We start from the raw sequence: 27,018 nt of genomic DNA on the forward strand, positions 1-27,018 counted from the left end.
TGTCTCCCAGTGTTGGCCTCACTGAAATAAATCCCCTTCTTGTTTCACCACCACTTGTTTCTCTGTCTTTGAATTTTGTGGAGGTGAGTGGCCAAGCTTGGTCTGTGTGGGGTCTGCGGGACCAGGTGCTCTTGCACCTCTGAGCGCTGGCTACACAACTACTGGGGAATCGGAGTGGAGGCACTTTGGGAATTCTTTGTACTGTTCTTTCAACATTTTTATAAGTTTGAAATAATTTCAAAATAAATAGAGAGGTTCTGGTGAGGGAGATGCCCAGGCACATGAGAAGTAAAGGTACCATATCAAATGAATGAGTAAGATTTCTATCAGGCCAGACAAGGCCTGGCCTCTTCTCTTCCACTCTGAGTCTCTGAGAGAGGTGGGACTGAATCCCACTCTTTGCTCTGTGGTGGAGGAAACTCTCTAGGGTACAGCTTGAGGGGACATTTTCCTAGGTTTCTTTCTAAAAAGCACCCAATTTCTGTTGTAAGGATGGTGGGGGTAATTTTAGGTCCTTGGGATAGAAATTCATTTGAGACTCTGTCCGACAGATTTTCATAGGGAAGAGAGATTCCATCTTGCAGTAAGGAAGAAGTTGGGTGTTTTCTAAACGTAAAGTGCGTGATTTGGGAGACTGCCTGGTGCTGGCAGGTTCCTATGGGAGCAGCATTCTTCCCAGAGAAGCAAACCTGAAGCTCCTGGAGATAGGCACCTCCATCTACCACCACTATCACCTCACTGGTTGCTAATGAAAGTATGCTATATAGTAAAGAATTTGGCTGGTCTTTGTCCTTGTTTCTGGGTGGGAGCCTCTGAATCCTTGGGATTTCCTAAGTGTTAGTGACTTTGTTGTTCATGGTGAGGCTCATGGATCATACCTGAGTTTATGCTAACAAGGTGAGTCATGGTGGGACTCTAAAGTCTCAGGATGGGGGTCCACTTTGCTGGAAGGACCAACCATGTGATCAGAGGCTGGGAACTTGGAGCCACATGATATCAGCAGCCTATCTTTCAGGTACAGGCAGAGAGCTGGGAAGTCAAATTACATCACCAATGGTTCAACCAATCAATCCATCAACTGATCAATCATGCCTACACAACGAAACCTCAATAAAAGCACCGGTTCAGGTGAGCTTCCTAGTTTGTGATGCACATTGACATGCCCAGAGGGTGATGTGTCCTAAGAATGAAGAAACTTCATGTTTGGGGCCCTCTTGCACTCCATCCCAAGTATCTCTTCATTTAGCTGGTCCTGATTTGCATCTTTTACAATATAATTGTAATCAGTGGTATAGCACTTTCCTGAGCTCTGCGAGTCATTCTAGCAAATTAATGAACTTTCGGAGGTGAGTAGTAGGACCCCCCAAATTGGTAGCCAGTTGGTCTGGGAAGCCTGGAGCTTGTGACTGGGTTTGGAGGAGGGGCTGGTGGGGGACTTTGCTCTCAACCTGCAATGTCTGTGCTAGCTCCAGAATTGCAATATGTCAGGAACTGCACTGCAAGGTGTGCAAATCCTTCAGGCTCAGGTGGGGAGAAACAAGGCTGCCCACCAAGGGTGACACAGAGCACTTTGGAGTCACACAAACCAGGTTGTGACCCACACAAACCAGGTTGTGACCCACACTTTAGTAGGATGACAAGCTCCTGGAGCCAGTCTCCTTGCTGTTCACTACCCTTGTTGTATGAAGGCACAGAACACTTCCTTCCCTCAAACCATCAGCAACTCCCTATGATGCACTCATTTCACAAAGCGCTGTGGGGAGCCCCAGTACCTACACAGAGAGCAACCCCCCACACCAAGGAACTTCTATTTAGGGTAGGAGGAAGAAAGTGGCTTGACTTGAGGGGGCCCAGAGTGGGGGCGATTCTTTAAATCAGTTTAAAGGAAGAGGAACTTGAAGATGAGAGCTCTTATATCAGCCCTGCCCCCCTCACTTGACTGCCTCTCCTCTGCTAGTCACACAACTTCTCAAGCAAATGGTGAGAGCAGCCAAACCAGCCCTCGGCCCATGGCTCATAAATGGTCATTAATGACTCAGTACTTCTTTCTCTTTTTTTTTTTTTTTAGTACTTCTTTCTCTATTACTAAATCACTTTTTAGGAACAACAGTTTAAGATATTTATCTAGTCACTAAATTGCCAAATGTAATACAGAAAAAAAAAAAAAGCTGTCCTAATTTTATCACTTGTTATTTAGAAGAGCCCTGGATGTATTTTTTATTTTATTTTATTTTTTGCTATAGGGAAACCGTTACCTCTGCCCATTTGGGGGTTACTGAAAAACAAGCTCTCAGACTGCCCCTGGCTCACACCTTCTTGCATGCAGTGGGATTTCTGTGGCGTTTCTTCAGACTTGCCTAACACTGACTATTTGCTTTATCAAAGAGCATGAAGACCCCAAACCACCTCTGCCTCTCTGTCTCTGGCATTTCCTCTCCTAAGTCAGAAACAAAGAAGGGACAGGAATGAATGCTTGTCCTGCGCCCAGGATCATTTATTTCCCCAAAGAGAAAGGTCACCCAAGCAATTAAGTGCTCAGGCCACTTTCTCTCTGCTTTATTGGTACTCAGTCACATTTTTTTCCCCCATCTGAGATAGATTTTTGTATACAGCGTGAGATATGGCTTAAAGTTAACTTGTTTTCACAAGGGTGTCTAACATTAGTCGTTATATGTGTTGGGCTGCTTCTTGTGTCTTTTTCTGTCCCTTTGATCTAAAGGTCTATTTTTATATCTCAGTCACGATTTTATCACTTCTTTAGTAGTCTCATGATTTTCTCAGGTTCACTTATTTTTTTTAAACAAAACACCTAATTTTGTTGTTGTTGTTGTTGTTGTTGTTTGAACTTATTAAATATCTTCATGCTAGTGGCTGGGTTTTTAGAAACAACTGAGTTGACAGCCTGCCACCCCCTCTCCCTCCGCCCCCATTAGAATTGCCCACGGCTTGTCTAGGGTCACAGCCCTTACTGGGGGCAGCCTGTATCCGGGGACTTAAAGGCCCTGTTTTTTCATCGGAACCCTGGAGCTCCCCGTGGTGTGGCCATATCACAGCCCACCCTCTCTCTCTGCCCAATCCAGTTTTGGTCACTACCCCCAGGGGGGTTTTATAAGAGTACCCCCTGACGTGCCTCCTGAGTGCAACCCCACAGTGCAGCATCTGCTTCGTGGGACCCCACCTGGGGCACTGGCCTTCAAATGGCTTTTCTGGCTTGATCTCACTCATTCTTCTTACTCTGTTCCTAAGGAAGGCATAATGTTCCTCTTTTTTTTTTTTTTTTTTAAGATTTTATTTATTTATTTGAGAGAGAGAGAGCGAGCATATGAGTGGGGGGGAGGGGCAGAGGGAAAGGGAGAAGCAGACTCCTCAATGAACAGGGAGCCCAACAGGGGGCTCGATCCCAGGACCCTGAAATCATGAGCTGTGCCAAAGCGAGATGCTTAATTGACTGAGCCACCCAAGGCACTCCTAAGGAAGGCACAACCCTCCTCTTTTTAGATGACTGAATTTACAGTTTTAATAAATTAAAGCCGTAGTTTGAAAAAAACATCCTGCTTAAATTCTATTTATAAAAGCTCCACTTTGAGATTGAGGGCAAACTTAAATGGATGACTTTTGTTGAAAACCATATTGGCTCTCATTTGCTGTGTGCTAGGATAGGATGCAAACTCTTTAGCTTGAGGCATGAAAGTTTCATCTCCCACTCTCACCCGTGGTATGCTGTCAGTTCCGGCCTCCCTCTCCAAGCACAGCATACTCTTCCTACCCGGAGGACACTGGCACCCCTCTCTCTGTGCTCTCCTCCTGGTGAGCTTTTGGGGCCAGTCAGCACTGTGAGGTCTTCCCTGACTTGCATTGATAGGGTTTGTTTCCTGTCTTGGGTCCCCAAAGAATTGTGCACACACATTTAGTAAGGTACTGTTTTGGGTTGAATTGTGTGTCCCCCAAAAGATATGTTGAAATCCTAACCTCTAGTCCCTTAGAATGTGACCTTATTTGGAAATAGGGTCTCTACAGACGAATTAAGTTAAAGTGAGGTCATTAGGATGGATCCTAATCCTATATGACTGGTGTCCCTATAAGAAGGGGAAATTTGAACATAGAGGGAGGCATGCACACAGGAAGAAGGTGCCACACGAAGGTGGAGGATTTGGGTGATATATCTATGGGCCAAGGAATGCCAAAATAGGGCCAGCAAACCACTAGAAACTAAAAAGAGGCAATGAAGAATCTTTCTCCTACAAATTTCAGAGGGAACATGGCTTTGCCGACACCTTGATCTTGGACTTCTAGCCTCTGAAACTGTGAAACAATGATGTTTTAAGTTACCACACTTGTGGTACTTTGTTATGGCAGTCCTAAGACACTGACACAGACATTTACTAGTTATAACTAAGACATTTGTCCATGTTGGCCTTTCCAGCCTTTCAAGTCAAGGTCAGAAGCCAAATCTGACATGCAATATCATCCCCTACTTGGAGCCCAGTGCTCGGCACAGATATTTGAAGAAAGAATTGATGAGTAAATGAGTAGGAGCCAGCTTCTCTGGATAACAACTTGGGGGTAAAAGGACAGTATACCATGGTCAAAAATATTCAAGAGATCAGGAGTGCTGTGATCAACACCATCACAGGCTTTGGCATCTACTGGATCTGGCCATGGCTGTGTGGTCTTGGCCAGGTCACCTAACCTTGTTTCTTTATCTTTAAAATGGGAAAATACCCCTTCCATTGTGGATTTTTGGGCAGGATTAGATCAAATAGCATGTGTTGTAAATAAAAAGAGCAGATATTAAATTATAAGGATGTTAACTGTCCCCTCTTTTATCTTCTAAGGGGTTTCTGTGCACCATCCAACTCTTGCACCTCTGGACCATTAACTTAGTGATGGGGAGGGTAAAAGTGGAGAGGTCTCAATCCAGTTGGATTTGACTTACAATGAAAGAAACAAAGAATGACTGAAGAAAGAAAAAGAATAGATTTAGAAAAGAACCATAGAGGGGAGAAAGAGAAGAGATTGCATGGGCCCGAATTTAGGAATTTGAAAATGAAAGCGAAGATGTTTCTGGACAGCAGCCAACCCAAATAGTTATTAAGAAATAATTATGAGAATTTTAAGAAATTTTGCTATCTTGAAAGTGCAACCCCAATGATATTTTCCTCCTAAAGAGAATAACATTTTAAATTGATTTTCAATTAATTCTTTTTAGATGATAGACTGATACTATTTGGGATATGACACAGTACTGAGACTGGCCTCAAGGAAAAAGCAAGCTGGTCAGCTTATGTGGATTACAGATACACAAAGAGCTTAGCACAGTGGTTGGCACAGAGTAGGTCTCAATAGATGGTGATCATTATCGTGATGGGCAGGCAAAGGAGAAGGGAGAGGCATGGGATCAGAAGGGACAAGCCATTTCTGGATTAATTAATTCAAGAAATCTGTAACTGAGATATAAATTTGAGAGCCTGAAGTGGAGTACAAGGGGGCCTCGGCCAGAGGCTCCTCAGACTCTCTCTGCCTGAGTGGAACCTGACATCTTCAGAGACCCACTCCCATGATAGTGGCTAAGGGAAGAGAAGCAAGCCATGGTTGCCAGGATTCCAAGAGCCATTGAGCTCTGAATAAGGAGCACAGGTGATTGAGGAAAGTCAATTCTGGAAAAGGGATCTGATACTGTTTCCAAGCTGAAGCCAGTATTAGCAGCAGCAGGAGGCTGAAGTGTGATAAATGAGCCTTGTAGGATGTCAGGTCATGGCCATGAAGAAGTTGGCTGAGAAGAAATAATGCAGATAAAATGATTTCCTTCTGCTTGGAGCAAGAAAACCATGAAGGGTTTTCTGTTCCCATGGCAAGGGCTCACTACAACAGGCTCCTTCCTTTTCTCTTGTCAGCTACGTGTAGAGTCAGGAAGTAAAGCTCTGAGGAAGTACAAAAAGCAGGTCAAAAAGGCAACAAGAGGTATTCTCTTTAAACGACTTGAACAAAACAAAGAGATGCCTCTGAGAAATAAAAATATTCTGTGGAAAAAAAAAAAAGAGACTGTTCTGTCAAGTGTTTGGATTTACTAATAAACCACGAGGGAGGGCTTTTGATGCCCAGCTGAGGTTTGGGAGGAGTGAAGATCGTTACAGGAAAGTACCAAGTGGACTTCACACACTTCTTTGAAAAGGTCCCCCTCCTAATAATATACCTCTTCAAGGAATGATTTTATGATTTGTTTGTGTGGCATCTTGTGGGTCACTTCAACGTGATTGGTGAAATTTTATTTCTCACACAGGGTGATGGGTCCTGGGCATTCATTTCACTATAATGCTCTATAGCTCACATCCGTGAATCTCAATGGGCACAGCTGGCACTTGGGTCCGGACGATTCTTGGTTGTGTGGAACCATTCATCACCCATGGCTGTCAACAATGAATGTCTTGCCCCTTGGTCTAGTCATCCTGACAATGATGATGACAATATGACAATCCAAAAAGGAGGCTCCTGAATAGTTCCAAAGGCCACCACCCAGGAGGTGTAGGACAGCTCCCCAAGGAGAACTGCTTGACTCATCAATATTTATTTTCTTCTGCAAGGAGAAAACATTATATAAGAAAGCCTCTCAGGGATTCTGACCCATGCATTCAACAATTACTCATTAATCTGGTGCCACATATTGGGTCCCTTTCCAGGTGCTGTGGTTATATGTGAGTATAGCAGTGAACAGGACAAAGTCCCTGCCTGGAGGAGTTCTTGTCCCCAGTACAAAGACAGATATCAAAGGAATATATGTGGTATACTGAGAAATGGAGAAGTGTTCATATCTTCGACTTAGTTCTTTGTCTCGAAGCATTCTATGGATGCTATGGTTTTATCACCTCCAAATCTATATGTTGAAGCCCTAATCCCCAGTGGGATGGTATCTGGAGGTGGAAACTTTGGGAGGTAATTCGGTCTTGAAGGCAAAACCTTCATGAATAAGATTAGTGCCCTTAAAAGTGAAAAGAGAGAGAGGTGAGATATCTGTCTGCCATGTAAGTACACAGCAAGAAAGTGGCCCTCCGCAAGTCTGAAAGAGAGCCCTCAAAGAACCCAACCACAATCTTGAACTTCCAGCCTCCAGAACCATGTGAAATAAATTTCCAGTTGTTTAAGCCACCCAGACAAGGACAGAGAATAAATTGAAGGAATGACTCAAAATACAGAAATATCCTGTATACTAAGAAACTCACTGTAGAAATGTTTTAAATAGCAAAATCCCCACAGCAAGTAGCCAATTAAAAGTTTGAAACGGCCCCAGAAATAATGGGAGGGCCACACAGTTTTAAAGAGCTTGGAAAAGTTTTGGAAAATGCTTCTCTTGTAATAAATGGGAGGTATAGGATACAAAACCATATACAAAGAAGGACAGTGGCTAGAAACTGAAACAAATAAATCCAGAATGAAATACATCAAAACGTGAACAGTGCTGTCTTGGGGTAGTGCATATCCATACATATGTTTTTATTCTTCTAGGTTTCCTGTGTTTGAACTTTTGTATACCACACAGTATCAGAGGATGGCCTCAGGAATCAGAAACTGTTTGATTTCTGATCACTTTGTGATGTTGGACAAATAATTTCTCTGCTCCAGGTTCCTCATTTGTAAAATGTAAACATTTTCCGATCTCCTGGAGTTCTCATGAGGATTAAATGAGGTGATACAAGTGAAGAGTTTAGCATAGTGCCTGTACACAGCAGTGCTAAATAGAAAGCTATTATTAATACTGGATGAACACGCATTCATCTTATAAATTGTTGGATTCCATCTGCTAACATTTTGTTGAAGATGTTTGCATCTATGTTCATGAGAGATGCTGGTCTATAGCTTTCCTTTCATGTATATCGCTCATAAATTCATTTTATAGTTGTAAAAAAAAATCTTCCAAAATAAATGTTTTAGTTCAGCTGTTATAATAAACTTGGTTGTGCAGAGTAGGCATAACAAAATCATATAAATGGTAGAAGCAGACATCATCTTCCAGCTTGAGACAAATGCCATAGTTTATGCTCACATGCTTGGCTCATGTGCTATCAAGTGGAGACTTCATACCTTATGTACAGGATCAGCTTTGAAGGAGTGAATAAACTCCCTGTAAAATATAAAACTCTAAAATTAAAATGCTGGCTAGACAGTAAATTCCACATAGCCAGACAGAAGAAGAATGACCAAAATTCATTCAGCTCCTGATGAAACTGAAATTAAACAGATATTTTGCCTTCTAGATCCTAGAAAGCAGACCTCATTGAGGTAGGCACAAAAATATAATCTCCAATTATACTGATACTCCAACATTCAAATGTTTATTAAGCTCATAAATCTTAGGCTGGAACTTTGGAATCTTAAGTAAATTTACAGGTCACCTAATTTGACTCTCTTTTTATTTGTATTCTTTTATTATTTTTAAAAAAGATTTTATTTATTTATTTGAAAGAGAACACGAGCAGGATGGGGGAGGGGTAGAAGGAGAAGCAGAGAGCGATGCCAGACTCAATCCCAGGACCCCGGGATGGTGACCTGAGCGGAAGGCAGATGCTTAACCTACTGAGCCACCCAGGCTCCCCATTGACTCTGTTTTTAAGGGAGGAAAGTGAGACCCATGAGGTCAAGAGACTTGCCCAACGTGATACAGAGAATTCTACTTTAAGCCAGCTGAAACTCTATCACCCCTCCTACACATTATTATTTATGAATGCCAATCTTCCTTCTGGTCAACTTCCTATGTGGTCTTTACATCAAGTGACCTGAAAGATTACCGATCTCATTTGAGTACTTTTCAGGCATTATTCCATTTGTTTGTTCATTCATTCATTCCACAAACATCTACCTTGTGTGAGGCTCTCTGTAGGCACAGGGGACATAATGGTGAATAAGATGCAGCCCCTGCTCTCTAAGAGGCCGCCTCCATTTAGAGATGGACAGGAGGCAGTCACTATTCAGCTGGCCAAATCTGGATAGGGGAAATGGCAGAGGTGAATGCTCTCAGGCAACAACCAGTCCCAGTACCCCGAAATTCTAATTCAGAGAATTTGGGATGGGACTTGGAAAACTGGTATTTAAAAGCTCTCTGGTGACTCAGATTGTCTGCCTCATCTAAGAAGACCATGGTAGTGGTTCTATGAACCAATCCATCAGTCCTATTTACAGCACCTCTTGGGCATTTACTGCTACAGACTGAAGACATTGCCCTCTGTAGACACCAGATCAATCAGAAGCGTTTTCTCTTTCCTGATGGAATTCGGAATTGAGACACAGAATTCTAGCCAGTAAATCTCTGTTGGCTTTATAACCAGAATCTATCATCCATCCATCAATCCATTCATTGTTAAACAACTACTCATTAATTAATTCAGCAATTTGGGGTAGGGGGACCAGTCCCTCTCTCCTGGAGCTTATTTTCTACTGGGGGGTGGTATTAAACAAAAACCAGGGATGCATGTGTGGCTCAGTGGTTGAGCACCTGCCTTTTGGCTCAGGGTGTGATCCTGGGTCTGGGACTACATCTCACATTGGGCGCCCAGCAAAGAGCCTGCATGCCTCTGCCTCTCTTTCTGCGTATGTATGTATGTATGTATGTATTTATAAAATTTAAAAATGAAAAAAACCTAAAATATATATAATAATATCTCAGGTTCTACTAAACGCTAAGAAGACAAACAAAGCAGATATAGGTACCAGAATGAGAGGGGGCTGCTATTTCACATGGAGATGGCCAGCAAAGTCCTCTCTGATAAAGGGGCATTTGAATGACCCTCAAAGGAAGTAAGGGGGAGCTGGGTGGCCTTGTGGGCCCAGAGCCTTCCAGGCAAAGAAACCATTATCATATGGAGTTCCCAAGGTGTGCAGCCCCTGTGTGTTTGGTGCATTTGAGCAACCCTAAAGAAGCGGGTGGGCTAAGGTGGAGAGGTCTGGGAAAAGTGATGGGAGGAAAGGTCAGAGAGAGCTAGGCCAGGGCTTGGCAAACTTTTTCTGTAAAGGTCTAGGTTATAAATATTTTAGGTTGAAGGCTCTGTGGTCTCTATGGCAACTACTGAACTCTGCTCAAAATCAGCTGTAGACAATATGTAAGCAGCGAGTGCAGTCGTGTCCCAATATAACTTTATTTACAAAAATGGATGGTGGGTCATATTTGGTCTGTAGGCCACTGCTTGCCAACATCCATTGAAGGCCAAGGTAAGAACTTTGGATTTTATTTTGAATGAGACAGGTAGCCATTGGAGAGTTTAAAGGAGAGTGGTGAGGGGCGCCTAGGTTTGCTCAGTTGGTTAAGCACTGGACTCATGATTTTGGCTCAGGTTATGATCTCAGGGTTGTGAGATCCATCCCCTTATGGGGCTTCGCAGTCAGTGGGAGTCTGCTTGAGATTCTCTCTCTCCTATTCCCTCTGTCCTTCCCCACACAGACTCTCTCTCAAAAATAAGTAAATAAATCCTTAAAAGAGAGCCGTGGGAAAAAAAATAAAGGAGAGCAGTGAAATATGCTTTAACCTATACCTCAAATATATATCTTTAGCTGACTGATGTTTTAAAGATTCACCACAGTCACCACTTGCAAAATGAACCATAGCAGGCTACAAGCACAAGCAGTTAGGAGGCAAGTGCATCCAGGTGACAGGTGGTGAGAAGGAAGTGGTCAGAATCTGGGTATGTTTTGTTGGCAGGGTTGACAGGATTTCCTGATGGGCTAAATACAGAGTGTGAGAGACAGAAAGAATTCAAGAATGACTCTGAGGTCTACAGCCTGAGACATGATCACTGAGAGAACAGAGCTGCAGTTACAAGAGCTGGGAAAGCCTGGAAGAGAAGCAGAGTTTGAGGAGGGGATTATGAGTGTGATCCTCCACGTAGACATCATATGTCCAGTGGAGACAGCAAGCAGGCAGGTAGACATGTGAGCTGGAGTCATGAGACGGGGTCATGGAGCTAGCGCTACAAATTTGGTCACCAATTTCAAGCTTTGTGACTGGATGAGATCTAGTCAAGGGACCAGCCTGTGGCGCCACATAGCCTGACGATGTCACAGGAGATATCCTACCAGGGCACAAGCAGGCCACAGGCCACCCAGGGACTGAAGATCGGGGGAGCAGTGGGGAAAAGTGGCATGAGCCCATGTTCTGGGGTCATTTCCCAACAACTAGCCTCACTCACTTCAGTGAGGGTAAGCATGTGTGTGCAAAGTGCTCACACTCATCTGCATGCTGTACATATGGGTCTGTGTACACCGGAATGGGGTACCAGTGATGGACACCGTGATCCTAACCTATGGCTGCAAAGGGTTGAATGATGATCCCCAAAAGAAATGTCCATGCTCAACCCCCCAGAACCTGTGAATGTAACCTCATTTGGAAAAAGGGTCTCTGCAGATGTACTTAAGGATCTCAAGATGAGATCATTCTAGATTCTTTAGATGGCTCAAAAATTCAAGGACAAGTGTCCTTCTAAAAGACACACAGATGAGAGGCACATGGAGAGGAAATCAGGGGTCATGAAGACAGATTCCAACCCTGGAGTCCGGCAGCCCCTCGCCAAGGAATCTTGGAGCCCCAGCAGCTCCAAGGGACACGGGATGATTCTAAGTCCTGCCAACCCTTTGATATGGGGCTTCCGGCCTCCAGGACCAGTGAGAGAACACATTTCTGTTGTTTCAAGCCCCTGGGATGTGTGGTAATTTGTTACCGCAGCCCCAGGAAACAAACACAAAAGCACTGTAAGTCCCCAATTCTTAACACATCTTGGGGATAATTTTTAAAAAGTGATTTCAGAACAAAATAATAAAAGTTAGCATTACTTATCACTCCGAGAGCATTCATTTTGACGTGACAAAAGCCTCTCTCTAGCAGGGACATTGAGCAACGCAACCGCCAGATTAAAAATAGAAACGTACGCACAGGCACCTGCCTGCTAATTTGTCGATATAATGAATGTAGGCATACAGATAAATACAGAGAGGCTCAGAGCTCTGCGCCCTTGCCTGGCGCTCGCCTCTGCAGGCGGCTGTGGGTGGGTGGGCCGGCGGGGTAGGGCGCACAGGAAATGGGGAGGGGGTGCAGAAAGGAGGAGGTGCTTGTACACTTGCCTTTTTTTTTTTTTTAATCTTTTTTAAAAAATCACTGTGAGTGTCTCTTTGGTAATGATTTGTGGCCTCCTGGCTGAACTCTTTCCTCTCAGGTTTTCAGAGACCGTCCCCACATATGGCAGGCTAGCCTTGGGTGGCTTGGTGTCTTCTTCTTAGGGCAACCTTTCTTTGAGAAACAGCAAGTTCCCAGGACAGGTAATCATGCCTTCTCTTCCTCTTGCATTCTCAACCTTGGTCTCGCCCCTAGAGATATGTGAGGGAGGACAGCAGGGATAGTTCTAGAAACAAAGAACCAGAGACTGTGAAGTTCTGGCTGAAGACACCTCCTCTGATGGCATAGAGCTGTTGGCTCCATGTTGTAGTCAGTTCGGGCTGGTGTAACAGAAAGCCACAGACCACACACGTTTATGTCTCACAGTCCTAAAGGCTGGGAGACCAAGATCAAGGTGCCAGTAGATTTAGTTCCTGGTGAGAGCTCTTCCTGGTTCACAGATGGTTGCTTTCTCATGGAGTCCTCACAGGGCCAGCAAAACTCTGGTCTCCTCCTTGTCTTGAAAGGACATTAACCTCATCCTGGGGCCTCACCTTCATGACTTCATCTAAACCTAATTACCTCCCCAAGGTCTCACCTCCTAATACCATCATGCCAGGGATGAGAGCTTCAACATATGAATTTGTTGGGGGGCGGTGCACAGACATTCAGTCCATAGCACCCTGTGTCTGGGTTAAGTGATAGGCTTAAACTTGAAACTAACAGATATAGGGACATTAGGTCCCAATATCTGAAATGTACCTTTCTGGGAATATTCTTGAAGGTATTGTACATACAATGACCACTGGATTTATAGGAGAGGTCGGTGAGGACAAGCGTGTGCAGGGCAGGCCAAACTCTACCTTGCTCACACATCAGAGAAGAGGCACCACAAGCCAACCCTGCAGCCCAGAGGCCTTGCTTTGAGGGACGGGATGCAGCTGGACCAGGTGCAAAGGGCAAAGGTTGGTTCAGGCTCTGTCCTTCCTGGGGATGTCAATGTGGATTCTTAGTAGAGGGGATGCTTCAGGACAAAACAAGGATGGATCTTGAACATGGCTTTCCAGCATGATAGAGGCCAGCCAAGGAAGAGGATTTTGGATGTGCCGCCCACCCCCAGCACTCTCGTATCACACCCTATCACAGAGAAGTGCTTACTTTTCTGCTTGAGACACACAGGCCCCCTCATGAACGGACAGGCCCATGCAGAGAGTGGGTCAGCCAATGTCAGCCAGAGAAAGAAAACACTGAGTCAGCAAGTCAGCACGCCAGGCAAAGAGAGGAGTGAATGTGGCACTTAGAAGTAGGTGACCGTGTAAATTTACCCTCCGCATCATGATGCTCTTGAGATTGGCAGGGGCACCGCTCATAATCATCTTTAGCAGTGTGTGTAAACCAGGCCTGTCTGACACTACACAGAAGACAGTGGGAGAGCAGAGGAGGGGAAGGAGAAAGGGGAAGGGAGGGGGAGAGCAGGAGAAAGAGAGGAGGGTGGGGAGAAGGAGAATGAAGGAGAAGCTACTAAGCGTCAAAGAGAGACGCCCTGTGTGGGCACGTCTGGGTGGCACTCTGCTAGTTGTTTACAAAGTGCTATCTTAACCTCTTTCCCAGACAAGCAAATTAGCATGTTAGAGAAGTATATAATGATAGAAGCCTCCACTTGCAACAGAGATTCAGAGCTCCCAAACAAACACAGTTTCCTATGACTATCAGACAAAGGGGAAATGGAAAATCAACAAGAGCAAAATACATTTCTCATCCGCCACTTGCTCAGTTCCCTTCAACACCTGTCCGGTTTCTGTTGGATCCTAGGCACAAGGGCCAGTCCTTATCTGCAAAACTTTTCACAGCCTGGAGAAAACCTCATGAGTTTATTGCATTCTCGTGGAAAGCAGTTGAGAATAGGAAGAAAAGCATGAAATCAGCAAGTACACATGGAGTAACTATGTTTGGGAGAGATGCTACCCCTTAGACTATGCCAAGGCGATTCTCCATTGCTTCTACTGGATCAGACACAGCTAAGTGGGGGTGTCATCACTTCAGATGTGTTCTTGTAGAAAGACAAGTGCTTGGCTGGCTGAGCACGGGGAGGATGGCAAAAGAAGTAGGAGTTGAAAGTAGAAAAACTCATCAAAGCGCAAAGGTCTGCTAGGGAAGGAGGGTGCAGGAAGAAGTCAGGAGCAGAGGGTGGGAGGAGCCACTGCCCAAGAGTCCCAGGCAAGGAAGCCGAGTCCGAGTCTGTGTGCAGCTAGACACAGAGTCCATAAATGGGCCCTGAAGAGCAAAGCTGTTCCTTGACATTTAGCTCAAAGTAGTGTATTTTACACTCTCACAGACCTTCTTTCTTCCTGTCAGAGCACATGCTTCTTAAAGTTTCATTCATTACTGTGAGTCAATGTCAAGCTCACCTTTGGCCTGGAAGCCCCATGAAAGCAGCAAGCGCATCCGTTTTGGAGTATGATGATACCTCCAGGCCATACCAACATGGTGTCAGGTACATGGGGTACTCCACAAATATTTGTAGAATGGATCACGACATCATTCAGGACTCTTTCATTAATAATCTCACCCATAGCCATGGCTCCAACCACCACCCAGAGGCTGACAACACTCAAATGTCCATCTCCAGCCCCGTTCTCTCCTTCAGAATCGTGTATCAAAAAGTCTACTCCACATTATTATGTGAAAATGTTAGAGCATCTCAACTGCACTTGACAGGTCCAAAACTGAACTTGTGAACTGCCCCTCGTCCAGTTTTTCCTCAAATATTCTTTGTCTTAGGGAGAGGGATCCTGTTCACCTGAACCAGGGCTGCCATTCTCGCCACCACCTTCTTCTTCATTCCTGCATCTCCTGTCCATCAGCAAAACCTTCATTTACATCTCTTAAATTCTCTGGATTATAATCACTTCTTTCCGTGGATCATAGTGGTTAAGAGTGCAGGCACTCCTCCAGAGGTGGGGTGACTGGGTTTGAAGACAGCCTCCACCACATACTAGTAATTTGCTGCACTACTCAGTACCTTGTTTCCTTATGTACAAAATGGAGATCATATAGTATGTGCTTCATAGAGTTCTTTTGAGAAATCAATAAGATAATACATATGATGTGCTTTCAAAGGGGCTAGCTGCTATCATTACCACTGCCACCACCACCATAATCATCCTCGTCACCATCATCATCATCAATCCTCACCATCGCCGCCACCATCACCACCAATACCATCACCACCATCATCATCAACACTACCATCACTACTATCCCACCATCATACTGCCACCACCACCATCCTCAACATATCACTAAGATCATCATCATCATCATTACTGTCATGGCTCCACTCATAATCTAAGTTACCATCATCTCTTATCTGGATCACTGCAACAGCCACCTAACATCTCCTTTCAAGCATTCTTGCCTTTTTCCAATCTATTTTCTACTATGTAAATCAAGTGATCTTTTAAAAATGCAATCTCATGTCATTCATATTTTTAAACAATGTCACTGGCTTCCCACAAAAGATAGGATGAAGCCAAAAATCTGTAGCATAGTTTAAAAAGGAGCCATGGGCATCTGTTAGCCTCAAACCTGCCACGTACCTTCTCACTTCAGGACCTTTGAGGTGCCATTCTTGACACTTTCCTCTTCCTCATTTTTGTGTCTCCTGTCCTCTGCCAATACATCCTATGCTGTTCCCTCTGCCACCACCACTGTTCCTCTTTCCTTCCCTTTATGATCAAAAGTTCTCTGAAAATTGGTTATATTTGCTATCTCCACTCTCCAGCCAACTTTACAATGGCTTCTGCCCCCCATCTTACCATTGAAATTGCCCAGCGAAAGATCATGTCACCGGTTTCTGAAGCCAATGAACCTATTTTTAGCCTTATCTCACTTGACCTTTTTGAGGATCTGACACTGCTAACCACTCTTTCCTCAAAGTTTCCTCTGCCTATATGTTGCCTGCCTGCTCTCTTGTTTGTTTTTTTTTTAATCTTTCCCTAGATAACTCTTTTTTTTTTCCTTCACCTGCCCCTTTTTCTCGACCAGCCTCTTAGAAGTCACTTTCCCACGATTTCCAAATTGCAACTCCTTTTCACTTGCTCTACTCACCCTTCTGTGGGTCATCCCATCCATTCACATGGTACCCATTCCATAATGACTCCCAAATCCTTCTCTCTGAATCCTCCCTCCCTCCTGAGCTCCAGGCTCATGTGCCTACACAGGGGTGTTTCATAAACACTTCAAACACAACCCATGTAAAGCTGAAATATCAGAACGCCCTTCCTGTCTCTGTTGGTATCTCAATGAATGGCCCCAAAACCCATTCAGTTACCCAAGCAAAAGTTTGAGTCATTCTTGTCTCCTTCCTTTCTCTCCCTCCCTACCTCCAGTTAATCATCAAATTCTCTTAACTCTGCCTCCTTAGATGCACTCAGATGTGTTGACTTGTCTTTGTTCCAATGCCACTCCCTTAGTTCAGGCCCTCACCATTTCCCGCCTGCACTATGGCCACAGCTCCCTAATCCATCTCCTGTCTCCAGGCTTTCCTCTCTTCTGCCCTTTCTGTTCTGCTGTCAGAGTTTAGGGAAAACAGATTCCTAAATGATTTTCCAGAGAACTGGTGGTCCACCCTTTAAAAGATGGCTTTCTTTCTTTCTTTCTTTCTTTCTTTCTTTCTTTCTTTCTTTCTTTCTTTCTTTCTTGACTTATTTATTTATTCATGAGAGACACACAAAGAGAGAGGCAGAGACACAGGCAGAGGGAGAAGCAGGCTCCATGCAGGGAGCCCGATGCAGGACTCGATCCCAGATCCCAGATCCCAGGATCACACCCTGAGCCAAAGGCAGACACTCAACCACTGAGCCATCCAGGCGTCCTTAAAAGATGGGTTTCTCAGGCAAATAAGAAATGGCTTAGTTCAGAAAACATCCCCTCTTTGGCTCTTTCTTAGTGATCCACCATGCATATCAGCATATTTAAGGTTCTGAGAAGTCCTGTCACAAAACGTCTGTTTGGAATTGTTTAATGAAGGATTTCCCAAACTCCTTTAACCCTAAAACCCATTATCCTGGAGATACTTCTTACCATCTTGGAGGACACTATATACTATTTGAAAACATCAATCTCATCATCTTACTTCTCTGTTTGAAAATAGGACAGATAAGTAGATAAATACTAAAAGAAGACAAGTTGAACTTAATTCTATGAGCAAGGAAAAATTCTTAGAGATTCCTGAGGTGGGGGGATGACCCAATATTCACGCAATCAGTAGCTTTCAATGGTCTAGCTCCTACGATAAGCGAGATGTTTCTCATCTAAACCTTACAACACAGCCAAGCATGGGCATAATCCCCAAGTGAGGAGACCAAAGCCATGTTGGTTAAGTTTTGGTCCTACAGTCATATAATCAATAAGGGTGGAGCAGTATCTGGCTCAAGGTCTAGGTGGCTTGAAAGCCATGGCTGTTTGCCTGCATGACAGATGAGAAGTAGGAAAATCAAAGGTTCAGACATAAATTCCTAGAGGCTATCATTTCTTTCTTTGTACTTCTTCACCTTTGTTCTCACATGCAGATAATGCCTTGGGTACTAGCCACTCCTCTTAAGCTTGGGTCTCATTGCCCTTTCTGTAGGGCCCACCGTATTTTTTTTTTTTTTCCGCTTATGCACTCAGCAAGTCATCAGCTCCAGAAAAACCATTCTCCTGCTTAAAAACTTTGTTTCTCCCAAGTGCCTGTTCATGTCCAAATTTCTCAGCCTAACATTCTAGGTCTGCTTTTATCCACCATTGACTATCCTTTCTGATCTTGACTTTGACACTTTTCTAAATATTACTCATTACCCCAACCAAACTATGCACTGTTTAGCAGCCCCCCCGTGCTTTTGTTCCTGCTCCCTCCTCTTGGAAAGTACCTACCTTTTATGGTCCCTTTTCACTGTAATTCTGTAGAGCAAGTCCCAATCTGGGCCAAGCAGATGCTCTCAAGCTTTTAGCATAAAAGGGCAGGGAAATGGCTCTAGACTTGGAAAGCAGGTTAACTTCTGAAAATTAAACTAGTAAAACCCACAGTGGATGGCATTGGCTATCTGCGAAGACGATATACCCAAAGGAAGCTTCAAGAAGTAGACAGCTAAGAAGATATGAAAACATTTCCCTGGAAGGGAGGAAGAAGGTGCCCAGAGCTTACCCTCAGGACACAACTCTACCTACATGTCTGGAACCATAACATGAGCAAATGAGACTCTAATAAAATCAATGATTGGAAAGAGAGGGAGTAACTAAACTGTGATCAATTGTGATAACTGGCCAAGGCAATGACTAATCAATTACATTCTGCTCTGGTGTATTGAAGCATGGCATGTGCTGTAATGGATGGAAGGCAACTATGGAGATAGTTGGACAGGTGGAAAGGCTGCTGCCCGCATCGCTAGGAGAGACACTCACTGAGTTTGAGGGATACTGGCTTTTGGGACAGGGGAAGGATCAGTGATGAAGAGATTGGAAACAGTTCATCCAGCTTTCCCAAACATTGATAGTTTTCCCAAAAGTCCTCTACTTCCTTTGTTCAAATGACAAATCCATCAACCGACTTTTTGAAAACCAGTTTGGCTTTCTTTGACATCATCAGAAAGGGATACTCTGGGCTGTAGGAAAAGGATATCCTTGTTGTCTCTATCTCATGGGGTTGTTGGGAGGATTCAATGAGGTAATGTGTGCTGAGGAGTAAATCTAAGCTGTATACAGTAATTGTTCAATAAATGCAAGTGTTAAAATCGATCAGTATAGGGGCAGAGGACATTGGTTAAGCATCTGCCTTTGGCTTGGGTCATGATCTCAGGGTCCTGGGATTGAGCTCCATGTTGGGCTCCCTGCTCAGTGGAGAGTCTGTTTCCTCCTTTGTCTCTGTCCCCCCAATAACCTGTGTGCGTGCATGTGCACACTTCCTCTCTCTCCCTCAAAGAAATAATTAAAAAAAAATCTATCAGTGTATTGTAATTCTGCTTTTAGTGACAAGTTCTTATACATTTGTTTGAGGTGAACTGGCTTCCTGGTTTCTAGGTGTTGTGATGATGGTGGGCACCCAAACCCACAAAACAGATTCCATGGCCCTGGATGAGAATGAGCCAAAAGAAAGTACTGCCTCATAAAGAGCCTGGCAACCATCCACCTGGTCTAGGGCATCTCTCATTCATTATCATCCTCCAACCTCCCTTCTCTAAGTGCTGAGCACATGTCTTACAACATTTTTGCTCTATTTTCAATGCAGTCACTTCTGTTTATCTTTAATTTCAATTCTATCAGAGTGTACACTCCTTGAGGGTGAAAACTCTTACATCCCTTGCAGAGCTTCAAATGTCATAAATCTCTAACGAGTTGAAACAAGTTGAAGACAAGGCAAATCACCTGGGGTTCAAAAGAAGGCTCTAAAATCTTCCCCCACCCTTCCCCTACCGTGAGGTTGGTTGTCAAGCCCTGGAGAGGAGACATGGTGCTGTAGGCTGAGAACGTCTCTCCAGGTGATGCCAGCCCAGGGAGCAGATAGAGGGGATCCTGCTAGGCTGATGGGGGACTGCTCAGCTGCCCAGGAAGGAGAGGGTGACAGACAAATGGAGAGAGCAGGTCCTGCCTGCCACACTCACCTGGATCTCGGTGTGCACAGTGCATTTAACCAGCTTAAAGTTCTTCCCAGGGTTGAAGCTGTTGCTATAGAAGCAGACCTTGAGGATCCGCACGTCTTCCTTCTCCACATCTACTGGCACCACCACCATGGACTCTGGGGGGCCTTGGGGATGACGTAAGGTGCCCACCTTCACTCGGCTCAGGGGCTCGGACACCCCAGACATCCTCTCAGGCCGCAGCTAGGACCGGCACATCGCAGTCCTGTGGAGACAGCAGAGGGACAGCCCTGAAATGAGTCCGAGGAGGCCCACATGCCTCATGCCCCAGGGACAGCACCCACCAAGTGCCAGGACCTAGCAAACCACACATCCCCCCATTCTCAAAAACTCCCCTGAAAGGCATCCAGCTTTATGCACTTGGGGAAGCTGAAACACAAAGGAGCAGTTCGTATAAACATCCGGGTATGAACCCAGGCCCTCGAGCTCCCAGGCTGTGAGCTCTCTCTTCTAGAAGCCCCCCCGCTCTCCATCACATTTCTCCTCCCACACCAGGCTGCAAGGCAAGAGGCCCACACTTTTCAGAGGCAGCTGTGAGAGGAGGCGGCCGCAGCATGGTTCCAAGGCACAGCTGAGCAGAGAAAGCAAAGAGTTAGACACTAGAAAATAGCAGGAAAGAAACAGGGACAAGAGAGGAAGCAGAAGTAGAGAATGGATGGCTTGGAGGGAGCTGGAATGAGCAAGACAGGAAAGGGCCCATGTGGGGGGCTGGTCCATCAGCTGATGGTGTGGTCTGCCCCCACCGGCAGCTGCCAGCCCGAACCTTCTGGAGAGGCAGCCTCAGGCCCACGGGAACTCATCATACAACCCATTATCCAGCACACAGGAGAATTCAAGAGGACCAGCACTCCCACAGCCCAATTCAGGAGGTCTTTCTGCCAGGTGGGAGAGAGTTGGGCAGGGCCCCCCTAGAACACTCAGCCCAGTTTGGATGAGTTTGGATGGCACTCTACTAGACTATCAGAATCCCAAGAGTCTTCGGTTCTCCTGGAGTCCCCACAAAATGGGGACTCGACTTCTTAATCCAACACAACCCCATGGGGTTTACTCTGCACTGGTCTAAAGCGGGGTGCCCCAAGGAAACAATAGGAAGGTTTATCTGATGATGCGTGGTATCAACCTTGGGTCCACATTAGGATCCCCTGGGAAGCTTTTAAGAAAACCTAAATCCAGGTCCTGTGCCCAGAGATGGCCACTGAGTTGGCCTGCGGGGAGGCCTGGCAATGGTATTTTTAAGTTTTCAAAGATTTTTCTAACATTTAGCCACCTTTCCAGGCTAACCTTAGTTCTCTGCTGAATCCACTCCCTTCTAATAAGAGGCTGTGACTCTAGGGGCACAATATTAGACCAAGAGTTGAGGGCAAAAGGATGGAGCTAGCAAGGTGAAAACACAAATGTAGAGGCAAATATTTCAGAAGCAGAAGCAGAAGCAAAGTTATGTTCACTTGTCACACTGTGCTAGACACTAGAAGGGAAGATGGAGACAGTCATTTGCTTCAGGAAGTTGTTCCTTTTATTTATGTCTATTCTTTTAAGATTTTATTTATTTATTTGACAGAGAGAGAGAGAGAGAGAGGGAGTATAAGTAAGGGGAGCGGCAGAGGGAGAGGGAGAAACAGGCTCCCCACTGAGCAGGGAGCCCAATTGTGGGGCTTGATCCCAGGACCCTGGGATCATGACCCGAGCCAAAGGCAGACACTTAACCAACTGAGCCACCCAGGTGCCCTGAGTTGTTCCTTTTAAACAGCCAGTGGTACTATGAGGGCACGAATGAGATGTTGTGAGGACCAGGGAAGGAACAGGGCATGCCCCTTCCATCAGGGGCAGGTAGACAATGGGGACAGTACATCACTCCGAGTCCAGAATTTGGGACAAGACAGGTGGAGAAAAGAATAACCAGTCTACTTTATTTTGGAGGCCAATATATATGTTCTAGAAGTATCTGTGCCATGTTTTTCAATAAAATATCAACTGAACATGTCCTGTGTGCCAATACTCTGCTATGTGCTGAGCGTGTATCTCAGTTTCCCTATACCCTCGAGTCCAGAGGAAGTAGCTTGAGCAGCAATCCCAGGAATCCCACTGAGGGAGGGGGGGAAATGAGTGACAGGGAAGAGAAGATAGCCAGAGGAGGGTTATCAATAGAGTTATTACTTGGGCAGCTGTAGGGCCAACCTGCTGGGACCCAGGCAGTGCTGAGGAGCCATTCCACCCAGGACAGGGTGGGCAGGGGGGCTCGGGGGCATCTATACACCTCCTCTTACAGTCATCATTTGCAGCATTTCCAGCCAGTTTTATACAAAGGCCAATCAGACATGGGAGCCAGAGAAAGTCCTCAGGCACAAAGATGCAGATGCTGGTAGGTATTAGTAAGGAGGAGGATTAGTCAAGGCCCAAAGGGTATTAGATGGGAAAATGACAGATCTGCTCTAGGATGTAAAGATGAGGGAAGGGTGTCTTGCCCCTAAAAAGCATACACTCTGGTTGTAGAGAAAGGTGCACACACACACACACACACACACACACACACACAGTTCCAGACATACATGTAATTGATCTCCGATTCAGGAACTGCTGTGTCTGTCTATTGAGCCAGGAGCCCCATGACCCCTGGGATCTCTTTGTATAAACTAGTTTTCAGGCAGGGACTTCATGATGCAGTTTTGTAAACCAGGTGTTGGGGCAGGAAGGAAATGGAGTGGAGCATGGCATCCACCCTCATGTGCCAGATGGAAGCCAAAGGGCCTATGTTCCAAAGGCCATTTGGAAACCAGGGACACAATCAATGCTGTCATGTTGACCAGTGGAGGCGTGGACTCAGTGCTGGGAAGAAGGGCTCTGTCCACATCTGCAGGTTACACAACATGGCTTCTGGGCATCCACAATGAAGGGGATGGGATGTCACTCAGGAGATGCCCCCAGCCCAGACAGTGTTCTCATCCAAAGGGTGCTAATGCCAGTGAGCACATGGCAGACACGCCAGGGACTCCCTGAAGCCCTGGAGAAGAGGTTGAAAGACAAGAGTTAAGTAGAAATAACATGTCAGTAAAAGTCAAAAGACCTGGTGCGGCCCATAAGCCCCCCATTTTTACATATTACGCGTGCCACTGGCTGAAGTTAAGAGTGATGCCATAAGCCCTTTCTGACAGGCAGAACAAAGAGCAGAGATAGAGCAGGTTAGTGAGAAATCTTTGCCAGGGACAGGCCAGGGCAAAGTCTGGCAGGTGGAAAGGGATCAGACCCCCACAGTGCTTTTAGCAGCTTTAGCCAGTGGTGCAATGAAACGTGGTGCTTTTCAATTCGAGCAGGCAAGAGGATGTGAGCATGTGATAAGGACATGGAGCAAGAGGAACTCTCATTTATTGTTGGTGCAAACTTTGGAAAACAGTTGGATGGTTTCTTACAAAACTAAACATATTCTTACCATACGATCCAGCAATAGTGCTCCTTAGTATTTACCCAAAGGAGTTGAAAACTTATGTCCACACAAAAACCTACACATGGATGTTTATAGCAGCTTTATTCATAATACCAAAACTTAGAAGCAACCAAGATGTCCTTCAGTAGGTGAATGGGTAAATAATCTGTGGTACATCCAGACGATGGAATATTATTCAGTGCTAAAAAGATATGCTCTATCAAGCCATGAAATGATAGGGAGGAAATCTAAACGTATCTAACTGAAAGAAGCCAATCTGAAAAGGCTACACACTTGATGATTCCAATTATATGACATTCTGAAAAAGACAAAACTACAGAAGCAGTAGAAATATCGTGGTTTCCAGGGGTTAGGGGGAAAGAAGAGATGAACAGATGGAGCATAGGGGATATGTAGGTCACTGCAAATACTCTCTGTGGGATGTTAAACTGATAGATAGATAGCATTATACTTTTATCCAAACTCATGGAGTGTGTAACACCAAGAGTGAACCTCACATAAACTATGGACTCTGTGTGATAGTGATATGAAATGTAGGTTCATCTGTTATAATAGATGTACTACATCTGCTACTACTACTACGTGTACTATGGTGGGAGATGTCCTCAGTGGGGGAGGCCGTGCATGATCGTGGACAAGGGTGTATGGGAAATCTCTGTACCTTCCCCTCAATTTTGCTGTGAACATAAAACTCGGCCAATAAATAAAGTCTGTTAAGAAAAAAAAATGTAATGATGAGAAGCCACAACGGGATCATTGATCCCTTCTTACCCAGACTGGGCAGTGTCCAGCCCATGTAGGAACTTTGCAAAATCATTTGGTTGCTCAGGATCTACTATTTTTTTTTTTTTAAGATTTATTAATTTACTTTAGAGAGAGAGAGAGAGACAGAAACAGAGCTTGCATGGGAGTTGGAGTGGCTGGAGGGGTAGGAGTCAAGGGAGAGAGAGAGAGAATCTTAAGCAGACTCCATGCTGAGTGCGGAGCCAAACACAGGACTTGATCTCATGACTCTAAGCTCACGACATGAACCAAAACCAAGAGTCAGATGCTTAACCAACTGTGCCACCTAGGTGTCCAGATGTCCTTCTACCTTCAGCCTGAGGTAAGTCCCACAGGTCTGTCTTTAACCCTTTGCAGTAGTAACCTCTGGCTATATATTCCAGAAGTGTAAGTGCTTTGTAGCACCACCCACCCTTGGAGATGGGCAGGGAAGAGGGTGTCCATTATACAGATGAGAAAATGTAACAAAGTTGAAGCCATCTGGTCAAGGATTCCTGCCTGTTGAGTAGCAAACTTGGATCCCAGAGCAGATTTGAATTCAAGTGCAAAGTTTTTCCCACTTTCCCATCTGCCTTTGAAGAAGGCACTATCTCTTGATACTACTGAGGTTGGCACAGACTCCATGCAAGGAGGAATGTGTCAACTTGGCACTGACTATCCCCAGCCTGTGAAGAATCCTGAGGTCCTCTGGCTTAAGGAGCATTACCTTCCCCAAGCTAGGACTCAGTCATGAGAGTTCCTGGGTACAGGACTCAATATGTTTGGTTAAAGGACCAGGGTCCAGAAAGGTGGTGCCACATCTCCACTGACACTGGCAACTTCCTCAAGGGCACCTCAAACTCCCACCTGTCAGCACTGATCTGCAATGGACTGCTAAAGGATCCTCCAAAACTCTCTGGGGCAGAGTAACTAAAAGGTGTGTGAGGAACGCCGCAGCCACTTGTCTTTGGGGAATTGGAGAACTTAGCCCTTGACCTGACGGACAGACTTCTCTCACTGTCACAGTGAGAGCTAGCTAGCTCATTTTCTGGCTAGCGCTAAAACCTTGGGCCAGCTACTTAACCTTTCTTGGCCTCATTTTCCTCACCTATAAAATGGGGCAATGCTACCTGCCCTATTTTCCTTATAGAAGGTTTGTGAGGACGAAGTGCAAAAACATAAGCGAAAATACATTATAAGCAATAAGGCTGAGCACAAACAGAAGGCTTTATCATCATTGTTATCACTTGCCTATTTTCCAAAATCTTGTCTGACTATCTATATTCCCCATATCTTGTTCCCCCTGCCAATGGCTCCCCAGGGACAAAAAAAAAAAAAAAAAAAAAAAATAAATAAATAAATAAATAAATAAATTAAATTAAAAATAAAATAAATAAAAGAAAAAAGAAAAAAAGAAAGGTCAGATTTGCAGCAGTTGTCGATTTCTGTGGTGTAAATACTTCCATTATGGCTAATTTCAAGCCACCAGCACATGTTACTGAACACAGAGTTGAGAAGATATGAGAACAATCTGATGACTCTAGCTCCTGTTTCTGACAACAGAACTTGTCTTCTATATCTCCAGATTTTGCCTAATTACTTGAGTTTCTCATCACTTGCTTGTCTCTATTATTTTGATGATCCCTAAATCCTCTGACTCTTAATTTGTGAACCAAAGTGCTGCTCCTTTATCCAGTCCAGATGTGGATGCACAACCTGGCAGTCCCTCCCAGCATCCCAGCCTGCCCCAGGCCCCGTGAGCAGTGTCAGAGGAGAGAAAGTCCCATTGCACCAGCGGAAACCCTGGCTCTGAGCCATCGTGGGCTCCAGCTCCCCTTCAACTCGGATCTGTCCAAGTCCTAGTCAAAGAACAACAAACATAAGGAAATAGGCTTAAATTAAAACAGGAAAAGTTTTGATTGGCTGTAAGAATGTCTCAGCCAAAATCTGGAAAGGGTAGCCAGGAAGGCTGTATAATCTCTGAGTCCCAAAAGTCTTCAGGAAGAAAATAAATGACACTCTTCCTGAATGGCAAGACATTCACCTGCTGAAAGGAAGGGGTCCTGAAGCAGGATTAAGCCCCTTTAGATCCTCTGGGGTTACCACTGGGCCCAGGACTGTGTTCTCAGCAGGAGAAGATGACAAGGTCAGAGGCATCAATATCACAGAAAAATAAACCTTAACACTTCAAGCCATTGTAGGGTAATGTTGTGTCTTTATTGAACACATATTGTGTGTCAGGTACTGTGTAAGTAATCTCTAATTCTCCAGAAAATTCTGCAGGATAGGTTATGTTAGCCTTATACCCCCAAAAAGGGAATCTCAGAACTAGTTGAGATTGTGTGACTGTGTCTAGACTGTGTCCAGATCACACAGCTGGTAAGTGGCAGAGACATAAGGCTAGCATGTTGCCTCACCCTGAAGTCCATTGTGAGTAATACCCCAGATTGCATGGCGAGGAAACCCCAAGGACATGAGTTTTATTTTTATTTTTTATTTTTTTTTAGGACATGAGTTTTAATCTCAGGGTCAGGTGAATCAGATATGTGTGCCTTCTCCCTGACATCATCCCACATTCCTGACTAATGGTCCCCTCTTCATGCTCCCTCAGATCATGGGCAGAACTTCTAATCCTCAAGATAGTGAATTTGACTTTCAGGACTCCCAGCATCCATTCTCACATCTGATTCTCTGAGAGGCCAAGTTTCCATATTAAATGCCAAAGACTAGAGGGTTGGTGTCATGTCCTGCCATCATGCTTAGGGGGTACCAGCTTTGCCAGCAACTGGCTCTGAGGTCTCAAGACAACAGGTCGGATGAGTCAGAGTTCCCAAACAGCAGTCAGTAGGTGGATGAGGGCCTCTGATGTTTTCCAGTGACCGTGGAGAAATGGGAAAAATAAGGACAATATAGAGAATTTATCATAAAGCTCCATGTATTCTTTTTGAAGGGCAGGCTTTTTTTTTCTAACATTACGTCTTTCTACCCTTGTTGGTTTTCCAATGCTCATT

At 44.9% G+C, this 27,018-nt stretch overlaps 1 protein-coding gene across 3 annotated transcripts in view; it reads right to left on the reverse strand.

Annotated features, from left to right (window-relative positions):
• The window catches only part of PTK2B (protein tyrosine kinase 2 beta), a 126,553-nt gene that overhangs the window by 41,757 nt on the left and 57,778 nt on the right, over positions 1 to 27,018 (reverse strand). For all 3 annotated transcript variants that reach the window (XM_025463020.3, XM_025463018.3, XM_025463019.3), the window contains exon 2: positions 19,771 to 20,011. In XM_025463020.3, the coding sequence (XP_025318805.1) occupies positions 19,771 to 19,974 (204 nt within the window). In that variant the 5' untranslated portion in view covers positions 19,975 to 20,011. The remainder of the gene's footprint in view (positions 1 to 19,770; positions 20,012 to 27,018) is intronic.

This window comes from Canis lupus, chromosome 25, assembly GCF_003254725.2.
Source record: "Canis lupus dingo isolate Sandy chromosome 25, ASM325472v2, whole genome shotgun sequence".
NCBI classification, from domain to species: Eukaryota; Metazoa; Chordata; class Mammalia; order Carnivora; family Canidae; genus Canis; species Canis lupus.